At 40.2% G+C, this 20469-nt stretch overlaps 2 protein-coding genes across 2 annotated transcripts; both read right to left on the bottom strand.

The window, feature by feature from the left end:
- Positions 1–2482: 2482 nt before the first annotated feature.
- Positions 2483–10443, bottom strand: LOC123043538 (isoflavone reductase homolog). The gene is made up of 4 exons (XM_044466023.1): positions 10054–10443; positions 4431–4671; positions 4100–4303; positions 2483–2817 (listed from the first exon to the last, which is right to left on the bottom strand). Exons 1-4 carry the CDS (start codon positions 10381–10383, stop codon positions 2651–2653), a joined length of 942 nt encoding a protein of 313 aa, XP_044321958.1. The 5' UTR covers positions 10384–10443; the 3' UTR covers positions 2483–2650.
- Positions 10444–12193: 1750 nt separating this feature from the next.
- LOC123043537 (isoflavone reductase homolog) lies at positions 12194–19385 on the bottom strand. The gene is made up of 4 exons (XM_044466021.1): positions 18984–19385; positions 13915–14155; positions 13591–13794; positions 12194–12665 (listed from the first exon to the last, which is right to left on the bottom strand). Exons 1-4 carry the CDS (start codon positions 19317–19319, stop codon positions 12502–12504), a joined length of 945 nt encoding a protein of 314 aa, XP_044321956.1. The 5' UTR covers positions 19320–19385; the 3' UTR covers positions 12194–12501.
- Positions 19386–20469: the final 1084 nt, after the last annotated feature.

The raw sequence follows: 20469 nt of genomic DNA, 5'->3' as shown, positions 1-20469 counted from the left end.
AATTGAGAAATCATTTTTTATTTGGAGGAATTTAGAAATCATGTCGTGTAACAAAATTGCGTCTCTCTCTTGCCGACTTCGCTGGTACAATCAACACCGACATGTGTAGTCCGCATCAGTTTGCTAAGTTAACAAGTACTCCCTCCGTTTCTTTATGTAAGGTGTATTTTTTTATAAAATCCACAATGTATGGTGCATTTGTTCCGATTCCTCATAATTTGGATCTTGGTCTTCCGGAAAAAGGAAAGTATCTACCCCCTATTGCATGTATCTGTCCAAAGAGGAAACTGTCTCTCCCGATTGTGTGTATCTCTTTCGTTCCTAGCCAAAATGATTTACTTGCTGCTAATTCACAAATTATACAAGGGTAATTTCGTCCTAAATTGTTTATATTTATGTGCATTGGTCACCATGATGAAAATAATACACCTTACACATAAAGTAATGGAGGGAGTACTCACTTCCAACAACTATATCGGATTTTCTCTCAAACAAAACAATTATATCAGAGTTAGTCGTCAAATGAGTTTCCAACCATATATTTTTGTGGCATATCACATAGTATGTTTTATTTGCCAAATTGAAGACTTTAAACCCATGCCCGACTGATAACCGAACTGGAAGGAGTATAGGAGATTTTTGATTCTTAGTCCATACACAAAGATGCGGACGGCATACCTGCATCGTGAGAGCCAACCCTCCCTTTCTTAGAAACCTTCAGAAACCATTAATCAACAACTCGCTCAAGATATTAAACAACTAAACATTCAATTATTCTAGCAACAACACATTGACAACTAGAAGCTTGGGTGCAACCTTACTAAATATCATCCACAATGCTTGCTTCCATGGCTTTTCACTAAATATTTATCTTCCTTCAACTGAAGCTTTCTCCCTATCTCATTCTAGCCTTGTGGATTTATCTTCAACATCCTTCTCTGTACTTGCTCCTTGGCTAAAGATTTTATATGAAAAAAATTAACTTGAGCGAGTGCAGCATCATCATACCTATCCAATGACCTTAACATCCAAGCTTTTACCTCATACCCAATGTCTTCTTGTTGACCTGGACTAAGCTCCTTGAGTATAGCGTGAAATTCCTTACATGGCTCTTGGTAACCCTAAATCTACGCGGTTATTTCATTTTGCGTGTATCATGTAAGTATTGGCTAGCATTCGTAAGTTCGAGACTATACATGATTAGTGGTTGAAATATTCAAGGATAGAACATTTTACGGCATGTATGCTACAACTAGTTTTCATATACATACAATCCAAATAATAAACTGAAAGTTCCTTACAGCTAATTCAAATAAATATTAAATTTTTATAAGTTCAAAGCTAAAGAAAATAGAATCCACACTATTGCAAACTGATGGAGTCTTCATTTCCATTTCCATGGAACACCATTTTTCTAGGGAATCTCCACGCAGGCCCGTCGACAAGGCTGTGCGAACGGTGCGATCGCACAGGGCCCCCGATCGGGGAATACCAACATCAGCCTGTAAAAAAAATAGTTGAAACCACCCCGGTTCATCAGCCTGATCTGATGCGAAAAATCAGGCTGATCTGATACGAGTCGTCGTAGGTCCTGCGCCCCGAGAAATCGGTAACCCGCCGCCTTCCCTCGAACTTCCACCTCTGTCTCGATTGTGCGCCACCTCCTCTCCTCCCCCAAGAGTGACTCACGTCCGGACTCCCCTCCTCCCCACGGGAATGGCGGATGGCGGTGGACCAACGTTGAAGGCAGATCGATCCTGGCCATGGCGGCATGGCTTTGTGATCCCCCAGTTTCCTCACTTCTCCGTACGTAAGCTCTGAAGCTTCTTCTCATGATTCCTTCTCCTAAATTATCTTCTATTTTACATCTATGATTTGGGTTTCAGGCAATTGTTTCACCAATAATAATAGCGAGTTAGCAATAGTAGCCGTTTTCACCTTCAATATATTTTTCTATTGCGCTTCATCCGATGCTTTGGCATTTAGCTAGTCCGCCCTCCTTTTATTCCCCACTCCTGCATCAATTTTCCATAGAGAATATTTTTCCTCAAATTATGTATCTCCTTCTGTCCAGATAGGATGGCAGGGCGCGTGGTGAGTGAGCTTTGATTTCTCTCTTCAGGCTGCGGGTTAGGAGGCACAATGGAGTACACAGCAGCTCAGCTCATGATGGCAGGGTGAGGTGAGTGAGTTTTGTGCCTTTTGAAGTGCTTAGTTTGATGAAATACCACGGGGTACCAAATTTATATTTTCTTTTTCAATTAGTTGATTTCACTTAAAACTCCTACCTCGAGCACACCTGGATTTTGCGACCCATACTTTTAGATTTTTAGCACTGGTATTATATACATGAATAAATTTTACATGAAATTAGAGAGTATGATTTATTTATGTTAGTTTGTTAGCATATGCAAATTTCAAAATTTGGGGCCTCATTTTGCGTTTCGCACCGGGGCCCCTATTTCCTGGAGACGGCCCTGTCTCCACGGAACTTACAGATGGTACATAACACATCATTAACTTGATTACAATGTCAATAACTATGCCCATGTTGAGTAACATATCAATGGAACTTTCTTCAAACATAGGTGGTGCATACTGTGTGCTGGTGTCGTTGAGAAAATAGAGTTCAGGTTCATCAAGTTTGTAGTTATAAATAGTGTTGCATGTACTCGTCCATCCTGGTGTACTGAACCTCTGGGTAGAGTAGAGAAGCCTCTTCTTCCCCATCATCTCTGATGTCAAAGTTTGTCAAGCAACCCTCATAAAAAATGTGATAGTAATGCCCTATCCCCACCTGATTAGCAAGGTCTGTACCTGCATGCGAGTAGAATATGTAATAGGTATGTCAATTGGGGGTGAAACTAGATTTTGCAAGGTTCTAAAAAGAGGTCTTAAATAACATAAGTAAACGCTATGGATACGCACAACACAACAACAAAAGAATTCTTATGGGCGAACCGACCTGTGGTTGAGATGGTTAGGTGGACAGTGGTATCCCCAACCCACCAGGGTTCAAATCCTGGTGCTCGCATTATTCCTGGATTTTTTTCAGGATTTCCGGTCATGCGCTTTCAGTGGGAGGAGGTAGGTGGCTTCATAAATCTCAAGATGATATGCTGGCTCAGTCTCTCGGAGGTGTACATAGGGGTAGGGTGTGCGTGTGTGCGTTCATAGGGGTGAGTGTATGCGCGTGTATATGAGCGCTTGTGTCTGTACTGATGCTCAAAAAAAAGAATTCTTATGGTGGAGGAATCATATTTCTCACATTTATCTAATCTGTATTTAATTATAATTTATGATCATGTACATGACTTCATATATTATCTAATGCATGGCTATGGTATTTTAGTTTTAAAGATCTTTGATCGCTATGTTCTATATGAATTTAAAAGTCTGTTCGTGACCAATCTAAGTATAATTAGAAAATTCATTTTGCAATATAAATAGTTTTCATACCAAATAATTGCTTCCAAATAGAAGTATTTAATAATAATAAAAATATGATAATGTTTACTATTTCTCGTGGAGAAAATCATGCACTTAATTCTATATTTCCACTTCCATAAGAGAGTCGTCTAGAATGGCGAGGATGACTTGCGCATCCTCATAAATGATAATCGGAATAAATAATAAATCTAAGTTAATTAGTTATTCTTTAATGTTGTCAAAAATAAAACTATTAGAAATCATTAGTTATTCTTAAATGATTTCATGTGTCAAAAATAGAAACTATTAGAGATCATGTGAACAAGGTATGCCTACTTTGTGTAAAAGAAAAGAATAGTTAAGGCGATTATCTTAGTGAAGTGATAATTCCTTGGCTAGATGAAGTCATGCTTCTCTCTCTCCCAAATTTATGGGAGAAGACAGACATAATTATGTTGTACACATGTCCTAAGATACTCCCCAGAAGCAAAAACGGTTATATACAATGAAAATATATTTTCACACAATTAATCCATTGCCCTTGTAAGGAGATGGCATGAAAAAATGGTAATATTTTCCAAGAAATTCCACGTCGCCCTTTCACCATTTTTGTACTAATAAGCTGAGATTTCAAATACTGTATACTCAACAAATAAATGATTTTTCTTACCTTTCATTGATACCAAGAATTCATCACTCGGAATGGGAATTTTCTTAAGAACCTTTCCTGAGAGCTTTTCCCATTTAGCAATCAACTCATTTTGACTAAGGATGTTTTCCTGTGGCCGTAGGTATATTGTCTTGTTCAAGGCCCGTGGATCATCAACGCACTTGATTGTGTATGCTGCAATGTCATCTTCGTCCACGAATATCGCTGCATAGTATGATATAACAATATACAATCAAAAGTGGAAATCCGAAGGGAGTCAAATACACTCAAAAGTAGGAGTCTTAAAAACTAGGAGAAATTAAATAGTACAAGTAATATTTGTTGATGGTACCTTTGACGTTGCCATCTCCATAGACGTGAACCTTCTCCTTGGGTGGAAGAAGGGTACACATTTGACATAGGTTAGGAACAAAGTAAGCAGCAAAGCAATTAGCAGAAATGTAGGTGTGGGGAATGTTTCCTTCTTCTATCGCCCTTCTTATCTCCATCTTCTCATCAAAGGTGATCCTTCCTGGTTCAAGGGCATGCCCCATCCTTGCTGGGTCCATGCCGAATTCAGATGGTAGGAAACGCTGCATGCAAAATTGTATGTTCATTATGAATGTATGTGAGGTCATAGTTAATGATGCCTCTATCAATTTAAAAAAAATTAAGAAGGATCGCCACACACACACACACACGCACACGCACACGCACACGCGCACGCACACGCACACGCACGCACGCACACACACACACACATAAACAAAACGTGGGTTTTTAGCAAAAAAAACAATGTCACGCCGATTAGGCGGTCTTAAGGTGTTATGGCTTGTTGCTTGGGCACTGCTAAAATAGGGAGTTTCAAGAAGGGCTTGTTTTGTTACCTGCATCAGTTCCCTAGCCAAGCTCACTCGACTCGATGAATTTTTTTAAGTGCTAATAGTTTGTTCGCATCTCCTATTTCCAGCCTTGCCTTTTATAGGGGAAAATAGTGGTCTTCATTCATTAATATTCATGGGCCCCATGGCGGTATCCCATGGCTGACCACTAAATTATAAGCATTTACATTATGCTAATATGCCCCGCACACAACCGCCTCGGCACCTCTAGCCAAGACCTTGACAAATCCCGCATCAACATTGAACTTGAACTTCAGGAAACCTTCCGGAGACTAAATGGTACAGAAAGCACACCCTCCCGAGAGTTGTTCTCAGTAATGGGCCCGTATGTGTACGCTCCTTGAGTTCACGGTAAATGGAAGGTTTTTGAACGCTTTTGGGTCGTCTTTCTGATTTGATTTCCTTCCTGTCCTCCATAGGTTTAACTGATATTTTCTTCGGTTTTTCCTTTTAGTTTTATTCCAATTATTTCTTCAATTTTGAAAATCCATATTTAAAAAAAATCATGGACACTTTTAATATTGGTGAATATTTCTAAATTTTTTGAACATTTTGAAGTCCATTAACATTTTTCAAGACCATGATTTTTAAATTCGTGAACATATTTTATATTAGCAAATATTTTTAAATTCATGAAATTTTTCTAATTTTTTTAAATATTTTCCAAATTCATGAACATTTGTCAAATTGCAAGCATTTTAAAAAAATTGTGAAACTTTTGAAGGCAATGAGGGTTGGTGAGTCGGAATTTCCTAGGGGCAAAATAGGGCGATAAGTTTCACACACCCGGCTCTAGCATCCCGCTCAAGGATAGGCCCATATAAGCTGAGCGGGAAGCTTCCTCCCGTTGTTGGTAAGCTTCCAAAACGTAGAATCTAGTCTGGGTGATTTTTTTTCATTTTCTTTGTGCTTATGCAGATTTTCTCATGTTTTCCTTCATTTTCTCCTTTTACCTAGTTTAATTAGACATAATTTTTTTTAATACATGAACATTTAAAAAATTTGTGGAACATATTTTCATATTTGTGCTATTTTTATAAAATTCAATCATTTATTAAAATTGGTGATTTCTTTCCATCCCATTAACTTTACAATAACTTACGATGATTTCTTTTTAAATATTAAAAAAATATAAATTCGTTAAAATAAATTGAAAACATTTTCCTGAGTTGACCAGTATATTTTTAAATTTGTATTTTTCAAAAAACCTGTCAACAATTATTGAGGTCATCAACATCACGGAAAGACAAGCGAAAAAAGCTAACCAGAGACAGGGGAGCGAGGGAACAACCGGAGGCGAATACTGGGTGGCCCATGTCACGGTTGCAATGTTCTTTTTTCGAGATCGTGATTTGTTTTTCAAAACTGATGAACTTTTCCAAATTCATAATTTTTTAAAATTTGTGAACTTTTTGGAAATCTGAAAAGTTTTCAAATTCGTGAATTTATTTTATCAAAATCGAAGAACCTTTTTCAAATCTGTGTTTTAGAAAAAATCTGATGAACTTTTTTTTATCAAAATCGATGAACCAAACTGTTTGCAAATCAGTAATTTTTTTGAAAATTCGGTGAACTTTTTTCAAATTAATGATTGTTTTAAATGTTTTCCTTATTTTGTAAAAAAATTTGAGATCCATGATTTTTTAAAAATTGATGGACTTTTCTAAAATTCGTGAATTCTTCTTCAAATTTTTGTTTTCTTTTTACAAATAATCTTTTACTGGGACTGAGCCATGGGCCAATGGTGCTGTTTTTTGGATGTAACACGCCAATGGTTATTTAGCCAAGTTGGTGGACGCTGGAATGCAGGTTTGAATCGTACATCATGCAGAATAACATGGGGAAGTTTTTTTCTTCTTCCTGTTTGTTTCTTTTTGAGCATGCACTGGTTGCGAGCAAGCTGGGCTGGCCAACTACCGCTCACCTTTGAGCGCCGACTAGCCTAAGCGACGCTTAGGGCGCCGAAAAGGAGCTCTCCTCCTCCGTGGCATATATTATGCGCTTTTTGATGAAATGGCACTGAAATGCATAGGCTAGAGCGAGCGAGCACCCTAAATGGACAATTTTGGAACATTCTTAGCATCTTTACAGGTTTAGGTCCATTTTTTATTTTCTATTTTTTTATTATCTACTGTTTCATTTAACAGGCTTTATTTTTATTTTTTCATGTTCCTTTTTTGTGAATTGTTTTTTGCTTTTTCAAATAGTTTTTCCTAATGATTGGAAATTTTGGAAAAAGTTCGTTTTCTTAAATCACAAATTCAAAAAAATTCCCATTCCCAAGAATAGTTGATAATTTCTAAAAATGTTTGTTCATCATTTTTTTAAACGTTCTCTTTTTCAAAAATCTTTGGAAATTCAAATAATGATTGTGTTTTCAAGTTATGTTCAGTATTTCAGAACAGTTCATGTTGTGAACAATTGTTCTTAAATTTAAAAATGCTTCAATTTTCGTAATTAAAATATTATGATCGAATTTAAAAAAAACAGATTTCAGAAATCTTCACATTTTCAACTCTGTTTCAAAAATTAAATGAATGTTCGGATTTGAAAAATTGGTTTTCCCTATAAATGTTCAGAAATTTCAAAATTGTAGGGATGCTCTGTGCTTCTAGGCGACATTTTGATGGACAGAGTGTCACAACGAAGGTAGGGATTCTTTGTGCTTCTGGGCGACATTGGGATGCACAAAGTGTCACAAAGGAGCTCCTCCGGCACATTGTACTGGAGGGAATGCGCATAGTAGCGAGGGACTAGGCACTTCAACACTCCGACACTGGAGCAATTATATGTCTCTTTTCCCCGTTTTCTCTAAGAAGGAGGATGCACAATTTAGTTACATATTTTAAGAACGCGTAGTTACAAGATTCTAAAAATTGTCCACGTATGTTATGAAAATATAACAGAATTTTAAGTGAAATGTTCACAATTTTTTTAGAAAACACAAATTATAAAAAATATCATTGGTATTATAAATGTTATCTTGTTTTCTGTTTTTGTGTATTTTAATGATGTTCTTGAAATTAGAAAGTTTACTACTTATAAAAAGTCCGTTTATTTTCATAAATTTTCTTGTATTTAAAAATTATTCAAGAATTCTTAATGATGTTGTTGTATCCTCAGAAATATTCACAGACTCTAAAATGGAAAAGGAAATGAAAAGGAAAAAAGAAATAAGTTGAAAAATTATGAAAAATGAAAAAAAATCAAAAGGTAAAAAATAAACCTAGAGAAAACCAGATGGAATTAAATTAAATAAAGGAAGGAAAAAGAAAAATAGAAACCAAAGGACCACTCAACGGAAATTTATTGGGAAGATTGGAGGAAAAGGGGGGGGGGGAGGAAAGATAACCAGTGAAAACAAACAACAGAAAAGTGAAGATTTCATGTGGTGGTGAAGCTATTCAATGCTGCTAACTAAAGTACTTGTGCATATCCCTGCAAAGAAAATACATGTGCATATTTTGTTGTCGACTATTTTTTGGAAAAAGAGACATCCTAACTAACATGAGCTGTTAATCATATGAGTTGAACAATTTCTGCAAAAGGTAACACGTCCAAACTTGGAGTACAACTCCCTCCGTCCCATATTAGTTGTCGTTAAAATGGATGTATCTAGATGTGTTTTAGTGCTTCATGCATCCGTTTGAGCTAAAAATAATATGGAACGATGGGAGTATTATCTACTTCATTCTTTCCAAAATATAAGGCACACTACTTTTTTGAACAGTTAGACATCTTTATATTGGACCAAGTTTATGGGGATTTTTTTTTCGGTATCTAGAATGCCAAATGAATACACTATGGAATACATTCCGTGGTGGATCTAATGGACTCCTTTGGCAATGTTGGTATGGAACTTTTTTCTCTGAAACTTGGTTAAATATAGAAAGTTGAACTTGAAAAAATACACCTTAGAACGAGAGATTCCTAGGTTGACTGAGAGGCTATTGTTCAACACTATTACAGTACGGCTTTCCCCTCTCTGTTGGCCACTGCTTCATATCCTCCACGCCTTCAAGTTTTGATGTGTTTCCACATGGTATAGTCTCGAACAGAGTTTAAATAATACCCCTCCGCTGGGATACATAAGACATATTTTGGCTGGTTAATAAAAGATCTTGACAAATAACTATATTTGTATGCGGTTTATGAGATACAAAATCATGGTACTAAGTATAATTAATGCTATAAATGAAATGGCATAGAAGAAGGGAACCTAGTTCTTATATCTTTTTCTTCCTTACGAATGAAGCTCCAATAATGCACCAGCGAAAAAGGGAAGAGTGAGATCTAGCGTTGCTGTTGCTGTGTGCAACTTCCGTGACCCACGTCAATTCAACAGTTACGACCAATAATAGAGAAGATGATATTTTACCAGAAAGTAGCCAAGCAAAGGCTTTCATTTTACTGGAGGTTGGTGCTCGTTATTTGGTCAAGACAGATCAAAATATACTTTGTGCATTTTCTTTCTATGTATGTACGAAAAAACTGGAGAGTATTGGAGCAGATGCATAGCAGACGGAATCCTCCAAAAATGCACACAAAAAACCCAGCTTTAGCGAGTATCAAACATAGGTTCTTATGCATGTAATAAAAAAGGAATTTCGAAATTGCTACTTATAATTTTCTACAGGTCGATCAAATGCACATGGTGAGAGTTTGTGTTGCACAAAAAGCTGCGAGAAACTTGCCGTGTATATAGAAATGTAATTTTCCAGTTGAACCGAATTGTTTTGTTAGAAAGAGACAACGGTTGAAGGTCGTCATCAACTAACTAAAAGTAATAAACTTCATACTTTCCTCCCAAAAAATGGTGCATACAAACTTTTTTTTGCGAGAAAAAGTTCACACTAACTTATACTCCCTTCGTTCTCAAATATAAGTCATTTTTAGAGATTTCAGTATGGACTACATACGAATGTATAGACATATTATAGAGTGTAGATTCACTCATTTTGCTCCGTATATAGTTCATATTGAAATCTATAAAAAGACTTATATTTAGGAACAGAGAGAATATTTGCATATATATATATTCACATATTAATTCGGCTGAGCGAGTTAGCCTACCTTGACATTTCCGGCTTCCTTGATGGCCTCCACGAGCTTGAGCTGCAGGTGGAGGTTGTGGCTACGGAAGTGAACACCGGACATGGCCGACACCACCACGTCCACCTGCTTCACGGCGGCGACGAGGCCCTGGTGGTCGTCGAGCGACGCCTCCAGGAGCCGCGCTCCCTGCGCCTTGAACGACAGCAGCATCTGGAGCTTGTCGATGTCGAGGCCGATCTCCGGCCTCATCAGCACATAGGTCTCGTGGCCCTGAGCTAAGCTCGCCTTCACGATCCTCCTGCCGATGTAGCCAGTGCCTCCAACGACAAGCACCCTGCTCTTCTCCATGCCTCTAGATGCAAATCGCTGCTTGCCGACTGCCTGGTGTGGTGTGTCGACCTGGTTGGGACCTTCACAAGATATGGAGATCGGTCAGTGAAATCGCTGTCAACCTGGTGGTAGGTTGGTTACGTTACGTGTACGGCCCTAGCTGATATTGCGCATCACTCTATCAGTGACCCGGCCGGCAGCTCTATCATGGTGGTTGATTTTGAGGCCGCATTGATGAGCTGTCGTGTATTTGATGTACTCCTACCTACTTTTATTATGAGCACATGTGATTTATGGCTTGCAAACTTGTGAGCTCAGCTGATACAGTTCACGCATGTTACAAAGTTCCATCCGCCATTGTACTGGACTTAAACTTACCGTTGAAAATCTCAAGAGGTAACATAAGGCATCTCCAACGGCGTGCCCTAAATCGCACACACTAAACGTCTGCAGACACAGATACGGGAGCCGGCCACAGAATGGACCAAACGTATCACTGGCGGAGGTATGTGTATGGCTGGGGGGGCTGTGGCCCCCCAAGCCTGGGATCTTCTTTGAAGAATTTTTTTTGTGATGGCATAGATTGGGAAAAATAGGGAGTTTTGCCTCTTCATAAACCCATATTTTGCCATTGGCCCCCCCAATGATCCTGTGCTAGCTCCGCCACTGAAACGTATGCCCATATTTCAAATGAACTTCATGCAAACCGGAGGAACTTGAAGCAAGTTTGATATATCACATTCAAACAGGACGATATTTGACAAGTTCAACTAAAATTTTCAAAAAACCAAACGGAACTACATGAGATACCAGATGGTGACTTCGTACACGTGGCCTCCCTGGTCAGCGGCTCCTCCGGAGTCGTCTGCTCCGTCATACGCGTGGCCTCCATGGCCAGCACTCCTCCATCGTCGCCGCGGTCTTTCCACCAGCGATATTAGGGCGCATAGGGACCACAACAACCCTGATTGACCGCCGCCGAGCTCTCGTGGTGTAGTCGATCGGCTTCCTCCGCCACCTGGCACAGGGCCCATCGGCCGCGGATGCCGACCTAGGCCTTGCCCTTGGGGAGAATATCTAGTGCTCCCACCCCTAGGGTGCTCCCGGTGCTCCAAACTCGGTAGCTCATTTTTAAATGTTCAAACAATTCTGAAAAAAAATCCAGCACATAGACACAACACGAATGTATGTTGTCACAAAATTTGAAATCAAAAATTCGAAACATAGCTTGAGAAACATAATGAGAAATTCGACAGTAAACAGTACACAACATAAGTTGGGCTTTAGATTTGGCCCATTATCACATTGATGCCGATTTTGTCATTTTTGTATCTCGAGCAATGTTTTGAATTTTGATTTGAATTTTTTTGACAACATACATTGATGTCGTGTCAATGTGCTAGATCTTTTTCAGAATTTTTCGACCATTTAAAAATATGCTGCCGAGTTTGGAGCACCGGGAGCATCCTAGAGGTGGGAGTACCAGATATTCTCCCCTTGCCCTTGCTAACGACGAGGGCGGCGACGCAGAGACTCATCCACCACGATCTTGACGAGATGGTCAGTGAGGCGACACCGCTCGAACGTCTCCACGGTGGTCCTCGACCAGTCCTTAGTCCAGGCCCACGGTAGGTCGGGGTCTATGAGGACCTAGTCGGGCGTGACGTCCGACGCCGCGCGTCGGCCGCTGTCACGGTGCTCCCTAACAATGGGTTGCCACCGCCGCGGCCGAGGTAATGCATGAGGCACCCACGCACATTATACGACGTGTATCTTGAAAGCTATTTTTCATCGGCGTACAATCCAAATAATTTAGAAGTCTATTACATCAAATCCAAAACCAATAAGAAATATTTTATAAGTTCAAAGTTACAAGAAATATAATCCCAATTATTTCAAACTAATGGAGTCTTCATTTCAATTTACATCGAACTCTTTTTTAATCTAGAACATCTCCATGGAACCTACAGACGGTACATAACACATAACTTGACTTGATTATAACTTGAATAACTATGCCCAAGTTGAGTAATGTATTAGTAAATCTTTCTCCAACCATAGATGCTCTTTATTCTTTAACATGTGTTGTTGTTGTTGAGCTTACATGAAGATAGTTCAGGTTCATAATGTTTTTTGTTACAAATAGCGTTTCATGTACTCATCCATCCTGGTGTACTGAACATCTGGGTAGAGTAGAGAAGCTTCTTCCTCATTTTCATTGATGTCAAAGTTTGTCAAGCAACCCTCATAGAAAATGTGGTAGAAATGCCCTACCCCAACTTGATTAGTAAGGTCCGTACCTGCATGAGTAGACCAATAGGTAGGACAATTGGGGCGAAATTAGATTTTTGTAAGTTTTCTTTAAGGAAATGATGGATACAAATAATAATTTCTCTAACTAGTCTTAAATAATGTATAATGTGAAAGATTATATAATTACTAGTTACGAACAACACACTAAAATTAACAAAGTCGCTTGTGGAGGGAATCATATTTCTCGCATATATTTAATTTGCACTTGATTATAATCAAAATTATCATGTACATGACTTCGTTGATCAATTTAGTTCATGCAGACTGTTTTCATTTTTGCAGAATTTGATTGCTATTTTTGTACGAGTTGAGAAAATCATTTCATGACTAATTTAAATATGAACTGTTATTGTAATGGATCAATGTTTCATCTAGCCAGTCTAAATAGTTTCCTTATAATATACAATTGTTTCAGAAAAGACACACACACACACACACACACACACACACACACACACACACACACACACACACACACACACACACACACACATATATATATATATATATATAATTAGTTATACTTTAATGTTGTCTGTAGCAAGTAATGACTTCATGTGTCGAAGTAAAAACTATTAGAAATTGTGTGAACAACGTATGGCTTCTTTTTTGCGCAGGGCTGAGGGGTGGGGGACAAGGCATGACTTCACTTCATGTTCAAACAAAGAAAATTAACCTGTTATCTTAATGAGGCGGTAATTACCTCAAAAATATTAGGCGGCAATAGACAATTCCTGGACTAAAAGAAGCAAAACTTCTCACATTTGAAAAATTATTTTCACACGGTTAATTCCATGTCCTAGAAAGAAGATGGCAATATTTTCCTGGGAAATCTATGTGGCCCTTTCACCATGCTACCAAAGCTGAGTTTATAATACTTCATGCCCAACCAATAAATGTTTTTTCCCTTACCTTTCATTGATGCCAAGAATTCATCACTTTGAATGGGAATTTTCTCAAGAACCTTTCCTGAGAGCTTTTCCCATTTAGCAATCAGCTCATTTTGACTAAGGATGTTTTCTGGCGGTCTTAGATATATTGTCTTGTTCAAGGCCCGTGGATCATCAATGGACTTGATTGTGTACGTTGCAACATCATCTTCGTCCATGAATATCCCTACATAGTTTGTATGACCGCACATTCAGAAGTAGAAATCTCAAGAGAGTCAGATAAGCCCAGGAGTCATACAACTAGGATTAAATAATGCTACGTCTAGTAATGTTTACATTGATTTACCTTTGATGTTGCCATCCCCATATACGTGAACTTTCTCTTTGGGTGGAAGTAGGGTACGCATTTGACCAAGGTTAGGACCAAAGTAAGCAGCAAAGCAGTTAGCAGAAATATAGGTGTGGGGAATGTTTGCTTCTTCTATCGCCCTTCTTATCTCCATCTTCTCATTAAATGTGATCCTTCCTGGTTCAAGGGCATGCTTCATCCTTGCTGGGTCCATGCCGAATTCCGATGGTAGGAAACGCTGCATGAAAAAAAAATTATTATGACTGCACGCAAGCTCATAGTTAATGATAGTTTGATCAATTTATCAAAAACATAAAAAGAATCATAATATATCATATTCTTAATTTAAAGGGAAAATCTAAGTGCCCCCCACTTAGTCTTACACAGCCACGGGGTCCTATTGGAGAAATTCCTAGGGGAGAGCACATGCATGTAAGAATTTTCCACCTCTCATCATCGCATTTGTTGGTAAAATTGGTTTTTAAAATGATTTATCTCACAAACCATTGTCGTATTACCGAGTCGTTTTCACCGAGTTATTCTCGGCAAGGGCTTCAAAACACGATCTCGTGTTACCATGTTTTTTTCGTCGCTGCCGGTTACCAAATTTATAGTACATGGTTTGCGGGATTATTCATATTGGGTTAGCATATTATTTCATAGGGTTACAATTTTTTCTCTGTCTACTTACCAGATTATAGTATGGAGATAATGATATTGACTAATCTAGAAACCAAGTTATGATAAACCTGATAATTAAATGGCTATAATATGGTAAGTAAGTGGAATTAACATGATAGTTACTGTTTTTTTATATCAAAACATATCAACACGGGATCTAGTTTTAAAAATCTTGTCACGATGAAGTCAACGGTGAAAGCGGGTCATCAATCAGATTATTGGTTTGGGAGATAAAAGTTTAACAAAAATAAAACCAAGATAATATCTGCTAATGTCATGCTTCCATGTATTACTTATTTGTTTGCATGCATGCATGTGTGAGAGACGGGTGTGAAGCACTGCAACCTAAGATTATGTGGGACACATTCCCACTAGTACTAATTTATTTTTTTCTTAATTCATAATAGATATATTTTGTGCGACTGAATTCATAATAGATTTTAGTAAGATTTGTTGTTGTAACACGGAGCAGGTTGTCTTAAGGTGTGATGGCTTGTTGCTTGGTCACCGTTGCAAAGAAATGGAGTCCTAAGAAGCCACTGTGCAGCAAAGTAAATAATTAGGCATGTTTGGTTTATTGGTTACCCTCATCACCAGTTCCCTAGTCAGCCCCACTGAGAACAAGGCTAGCCAGATGCAAAAACCTTAAGGGCTAATAGTTTGATTGCTTGCATAAGGGTTGGTGGGGTTCGTAGGTTAAATAACCTTTATGATTGTTTTAGGGATGTGTTTTGCATGAGCTGTGAGATAGAGGGAGAGATGCAACTTGGCCAACAAGAAATGATTTAAATTCCCTACTTCATGTTGCGTGTAGGCCTGCCCTGAATAACGGCCATCCTAATATGGCCTTTTGGGGCTTTTTTCTACATATGACGGACACCTAGCTACGGCCTTATGCAGGCAACCAAACATCACAAAAAGTAAACAATTTCATTTAGATATGACATACCAACCACCATGCAGGTAACCAAAAGTGGCCTTAGAGATTGTACTGAAGGATTTTTTTTCAAAGCTGCAATTACTTGTTTATATTTGGTCATTGACTTTCTTTTTTGAAAATTTTAGGAGACATCCAATAATCAGATGGGATAAACTGTTTTCTAAACAAATGACCTGAGTATCCCAACACAGAGTACTATTACCTATATTAAGTAAGAAGCCATTGTTCAACAATAATGCTTTCCTCATATTCCAAGACCTCCTTGGAGTTTATTTTTATGTTTTCCAAAATTTGATGTGTTTCTACTTGCCGTAGTCTCGAACAGAGTTTAAATAGTGCTTCCTCTGTTGGGATACATACAACATATTTTGGTTGGTTAATACAAAATCTTGAAAAATAACTACTATATTTTGTACATGGTTTATGAGATATTTATTACTGATCCAGTGATAACATTTTTGTAATACATAAAGTATATAGTTTTGGAGTAATATTTAACCAAATTCTGGTTTTATAGTTTTATTATAAGAATGCTAGCTTCTAGAAAAAGTCGATGTCTTCTAAGTGGTGTTTTTTGTGCGTCTAAGGAAAGTCTTCTAACTTTTTTTAGAACAAAGGCTCAAGCAAGAGCCCGGCTTTGAATTAACAAAGCCATCAACCGGCCAGGATTACAACTCCAAATTACAACACTCACCAACTAAATAAAGAAGACAAACAGCAAAGATACAAGGGCGCCAGGGAGCTGCTCACAATGCACATACAGCAAGCTAGGTAGAAGATTGGCGAAGAGCATATAGCTTGGAGATGCCATTAACCTCTTGCACGCCGAAAGCCAAGGCGAAAGCGATATCCTGATCAGGAGAGTGCACTGACGACGATGCAAGGCACGCCGTTGCCACAACAAACTGGGCTTGAAGAAGACACATCCGTCCAGATCCATCGTCAAAGAAGGCCCCTGCCTCCTCGCCTGGCTCGAAGGCGCCGCACCGTTGAACGATGGACATGCTCACCCTAGAGCCTGGAAGGATGGCATCGAAGAAGCCACTTGGGCGGAACCAGGCATTCCCGACATGCCGGCGACGACTCACCTAGAGCAGAGCAACACCATATGCCATAGTTCTGACATGAAAGAGGGCGAGCAGTCAGAATGCACTATTGGGCAGCAGCAAGGCCAAGATCAGATTGGGAGCAACGGCTCGGTCGACGAGCTGAAGTGCAGCCACCGTAGGAGGGGAACCCTATCCCCTCCCGTCCTGGAGATCCAAGGGCACCGGAGGAATACACTGCAGCCCGGCGCAGAGCACCACAACAACTTGACCCAGCACCCAGGGAGACACCGCCACCGCTGGATGCATGCTGCCGCCGCCGACACACTCCACCTACACCACAGCAAAGCCCACAACCCATCCTTGTTCCCAAAACAGCGCCTTCATGAAGGTTACGGCACCAAGGGCGTCGCCGCTGCCCAACAAAGTTGAGGATTTCTCCCGGGAGACAAAGGGGAAGGGGATGGGGGCAAGACCTGAACGACGCCTCCGGGAAGGTGCGCGGCGCCCGCAGGCGTCGCCGCCGGCATGGCGGCTGGCGTTTCCCCCGGTCTTGCATCCTTGACACCGCTCCCGCCCGAAGCAGAACCGGGGCCCCACGAAGAGGCAGGTCGGATCTGGGTGGGGGAGAGGCTCGCTGGAGAAGAAGGACAGTGGGGACGGCCAGATCTGACGCAGCCGGAGCTGACGCTGCCGTGCGCGCTGGCCCGCATTCTTTGGGGATCTCGCCGTCCACACGGCCAAGAACAGCCAACCCGCGTCCGCGCCACCGGAAGCCGAAGCCGGCGACGCCACACCCACCGGGGCCGCCGCCCCAGATCCAGAGGCCCCCCGCGGGTGAGGCGAGGCGGCGAGGGCCCCGCCGCCACCTTCATCGGCGGCGCGCCATGAGCACGGCCACAACGACCTCGGGCGGTGGCGAGGGGAGGGCGAGCAGGGGAGGGAGGCGGCGGGGTTAGGGTTTCGCCCCTCGGGTCGCCCGAGCGGGGCGACACGAGGGAGGGGAGGGAGGTCCAAGTCTTCTAACTATGCTAGCTCCAATAATGCACCAGCCAAAAATAATAATGCACCAGCCAAAAAATAATGCACCAGCCAAAAAAGGGTGACAGTGAGATCTAGTGCCGCTATTGATGCATGTGCAACGTCCGACCCACATCAACTCAGCAGCTACACAAACATGCCTGATGATGATATTTACCAGTACGTATCCAATCAAGCGCTCTGATTTTACAGAAGGTCGGTGTTTGTTATTTTTGTCAAGACCAACACACAGTAATTCAGATTATCTCTCTCCGTCTGCTCAGAGCTCATCAGTGGCGTGGATACTGAACTTATTCTTTTAGCTTTTGTGGGGATTGAACTTATTTTCTTTGTAAAAAATGTTGATCATTTATTTTTGTCGATGAGCTCTCAGCTCAGTGGTCAGGGGGCAGTACTGCCTCCGAGCGGGCGTGGGTTCAAACCTCGGTTCTTACACGGGTCTCACATCTACTTCTTTATTAAAAAAATCTTCTAGACGTGAATGTATTGCTGGGAGCATCAAAAGGTCTGGAAGACATCCAAATCTGCCACCCACGGCAATACGGTGGTGTCATCTATAAAGTACTGTAGACCGTTTACACATGAATGTACTCCCTCCGTAAACTAATATAAGAGCATTTGAAATACTACTTTACTAATCTGAACACTTTTATATTAGTATACAGAGGGAGTATTTGCTATTCTCTAAAAAATGTACTTGCTGTTCTAGATCGATTGAGAAAAAACTGCTACTTCTATGTCTGATCAAATTCACATCGTGATATGTGAGACTTATAGTCAGGGACGGGCGATCTAGAGGTTTGCCATGCCGCCCCCTCCAAAATTGCAAAATAAAATTTGACTACCAAATGAGCAATAAATACCTAGCAAGTTAATATATTTTTTCACAAATTATGGAAACCAAATTATACTATATATAGTATAATTTTTCACAAATTACGAAAACCAAATTATACCCAAGGCTGAGATTCTAGATCCGCCATTGGACTTAGTGTTGCACAAAAAGTTACGAGCAACTTTAGTTGTAGAAGTGAAATGTCGAGTTGCACCGATTTTTTTGTTGGATAGAGACAAACGGATGAGTGTTCAAGAAAAAAATAGAGACAAACGGTTCAGATCGCCACTAAGTATTACTACTAGTTGTATATAAGTACTCCCTCCGTTTCTAAATATTTGTCTTTCTAGAGATTTATACAAGTGACTACATACGAAGCAAAATGAGTGAATATACACTCTAAAATAGGTGTAGATATATCCGTATGTGGTAGTCCATTTGAAATCTTTAAAAAGACAAATATTTAGGAGCGGTGGGAGTAGTATATACTGACATAGTAATCACCCAGACTGAATTAGACTACCTTGACGTTTCCAGCTTCTTTGATAGCCTCCACCAGCTTGAGCTGCAGCAGGAGCTTGTGGCCACGGAAGTGAACCCCCGACATGGCCGAGACAACCACGTCCACCTGCTTCACGGCGGCAACGAGGCCCCGGTGGTCGTCCACCGACGCCTCCACGAGCCACGCTCCCTGCGCCTTGAACGACAGCAGCAGCTGGAGCTTCTCGACATCGAGGCCAGGGCCGATCTCCGGCCTCATCAGGACGTACGTCTCGTGGCCCTGAACTAGGCATGCCTTCACGATCCTCCTGCCGATGTAGCCGGTGCCTCCAACGACAAGAACCCTGCTCTTCTCCATGCCTGACAAAGAAGAAGCTAGAGGCAAATTGCTGCCCGGACTGTTATGCTGAAGTCTGGCGTGTCAACTTAGTTGGGACCTTCAGATATGGAGATCGGCCAGTGAAATCGTTGTCAATCTTGTTGGTTGGTGGTGACATTACGTGTACGGCCCTAGCTAATATTGCACATCACTCTATCAGTGACCCGGCAGCTCTATCATGGTGATTGATTTTGAGGTTGCATTGATGCGCTGTCGTTTATTTGGTGTACCTACTTTTACTTTATGAGCACATGTGATTTATGGCTTGCAAACTTGTAATTAAGCTCAGCTGATACAGTTCACGCATATTACAAAGTTCCATCGGCAATTGCAGTGTTGGAAATCTCAAAGGGTAACATAACTTACTAGTTAGCGAGTAGTATATACTAGAGGATGCCCTGCACGTTGTTACGGTAATTAGTTGCAATATATTTTTAATAAGATTTTTGATCGTGCGGAATATGCATACTTGTAAAATAACATGTGAGCCAAAATAAAAATACATACAATTTATTATGTTTGAGTATGCTTACTTGTAAAATATTTATTAAATATAAGTGGAATCATAGGATAAAAAATATTTTTCCATGCGTGGTTGCATGTTGAGGTGGGCCTCATCCCATACATAATTGTATAGTGATGTGGTATACTTGCATCTTGAGATAAATAACTTAGTGAAGATGAGTCTTTTAGGTATATAGGATTAGCAAGGCGAAGAAATTAAGCAGTCTACTTATAGTATTTCAAGTAGTAAAATTTTGCCTGAAGCTTAGTGCTTCCAGAGGCCATCATTTCAAGCATTTATAAGGGCACGGACATGTCGCTAATTTTGGGATGCCACACAGGATACTTGGTGAGGTGAAAAAGAGAGAGCAAACAAAATAATGGTTCTCTTCTTTCTGCTAGGAGATGATCCCTTAGTAAGAACTATAATACATTTGTCTTCATTGTACGGGGTGCCTTCTCTAATTCACATGTTTTCTTGCTTAATTTCAATCACCCCGTGATTTTAGAAGCATGCAAATAGTATTTGCTAAAGATAGCATTAAGATGTACTCCCTCTGTTTTAAAAATAGATGACCCAACTTTATACTAACTATGGCTGGTGATGATGGAAAGGACAAAAAAA

Source organism: Triticum aestivum, chromosome 2B (assembly GCF_018294505.1).
Source record: "Triticum aestivum cultivar Chinese Spring chromosome 2B, IWGSC CS RefSeq v2.1, whole genome shotgun sequence".
Lineage (NCBI taxonomy): Eukaryota > Viridiplantae > Streptophyta > Magnoliopsida > Poales > Poaceae > Triticum > Triticum aestivum.
The sequence above is the reverse complement of the archived record's forward strand: the minus strand, read 5'-3'. Positions and strand labels throughout refer to the sequence as shown.

Coding starts and splice junctions, on each gene's coding strand:
- LOC123043537 (XM_044466021.1), bottom strand. CDS start 19,319: ATGGAGAAGAGCAGGGTTCTTGTCGTTGGAGGCACCGGCTACATCGGC. Junction 14,156..18,983: donor AAGAAGCTGGAAACGTCAAG/GTAGTCTAATTC, acceptor TTTTTCATGCAG/CGTTTCCTACCATCGGAATT. Junction 13,795..13,914: donor TGGGGATGGCAACATCAAAG/GTAAATCAATGT, acceptor CAAACTATGTAG/GGATATTCATGGACGAAGAT.
- LOC123043538 (XM_044466023.1), bottom strand. CDS start 10,383: ATGGAGAAGAGCAGGGTGCTTGTCGTTGGAGGCACTGGCTACATCGGC. Junction 4,672..10,053: donor AGGAAGCCGGAAATGTCAAG/GTAGGCTAACTC, acceptor TTTTGCATGCAG/CGTTTCCTACCATCTGAATT. Junction 4,304..4,430: donor TGGAGATGGCAACGTCAAAG/GTACCATCAACA, acceptor CATACTATGCAG/CGATATTCGTGGACGAAGAT.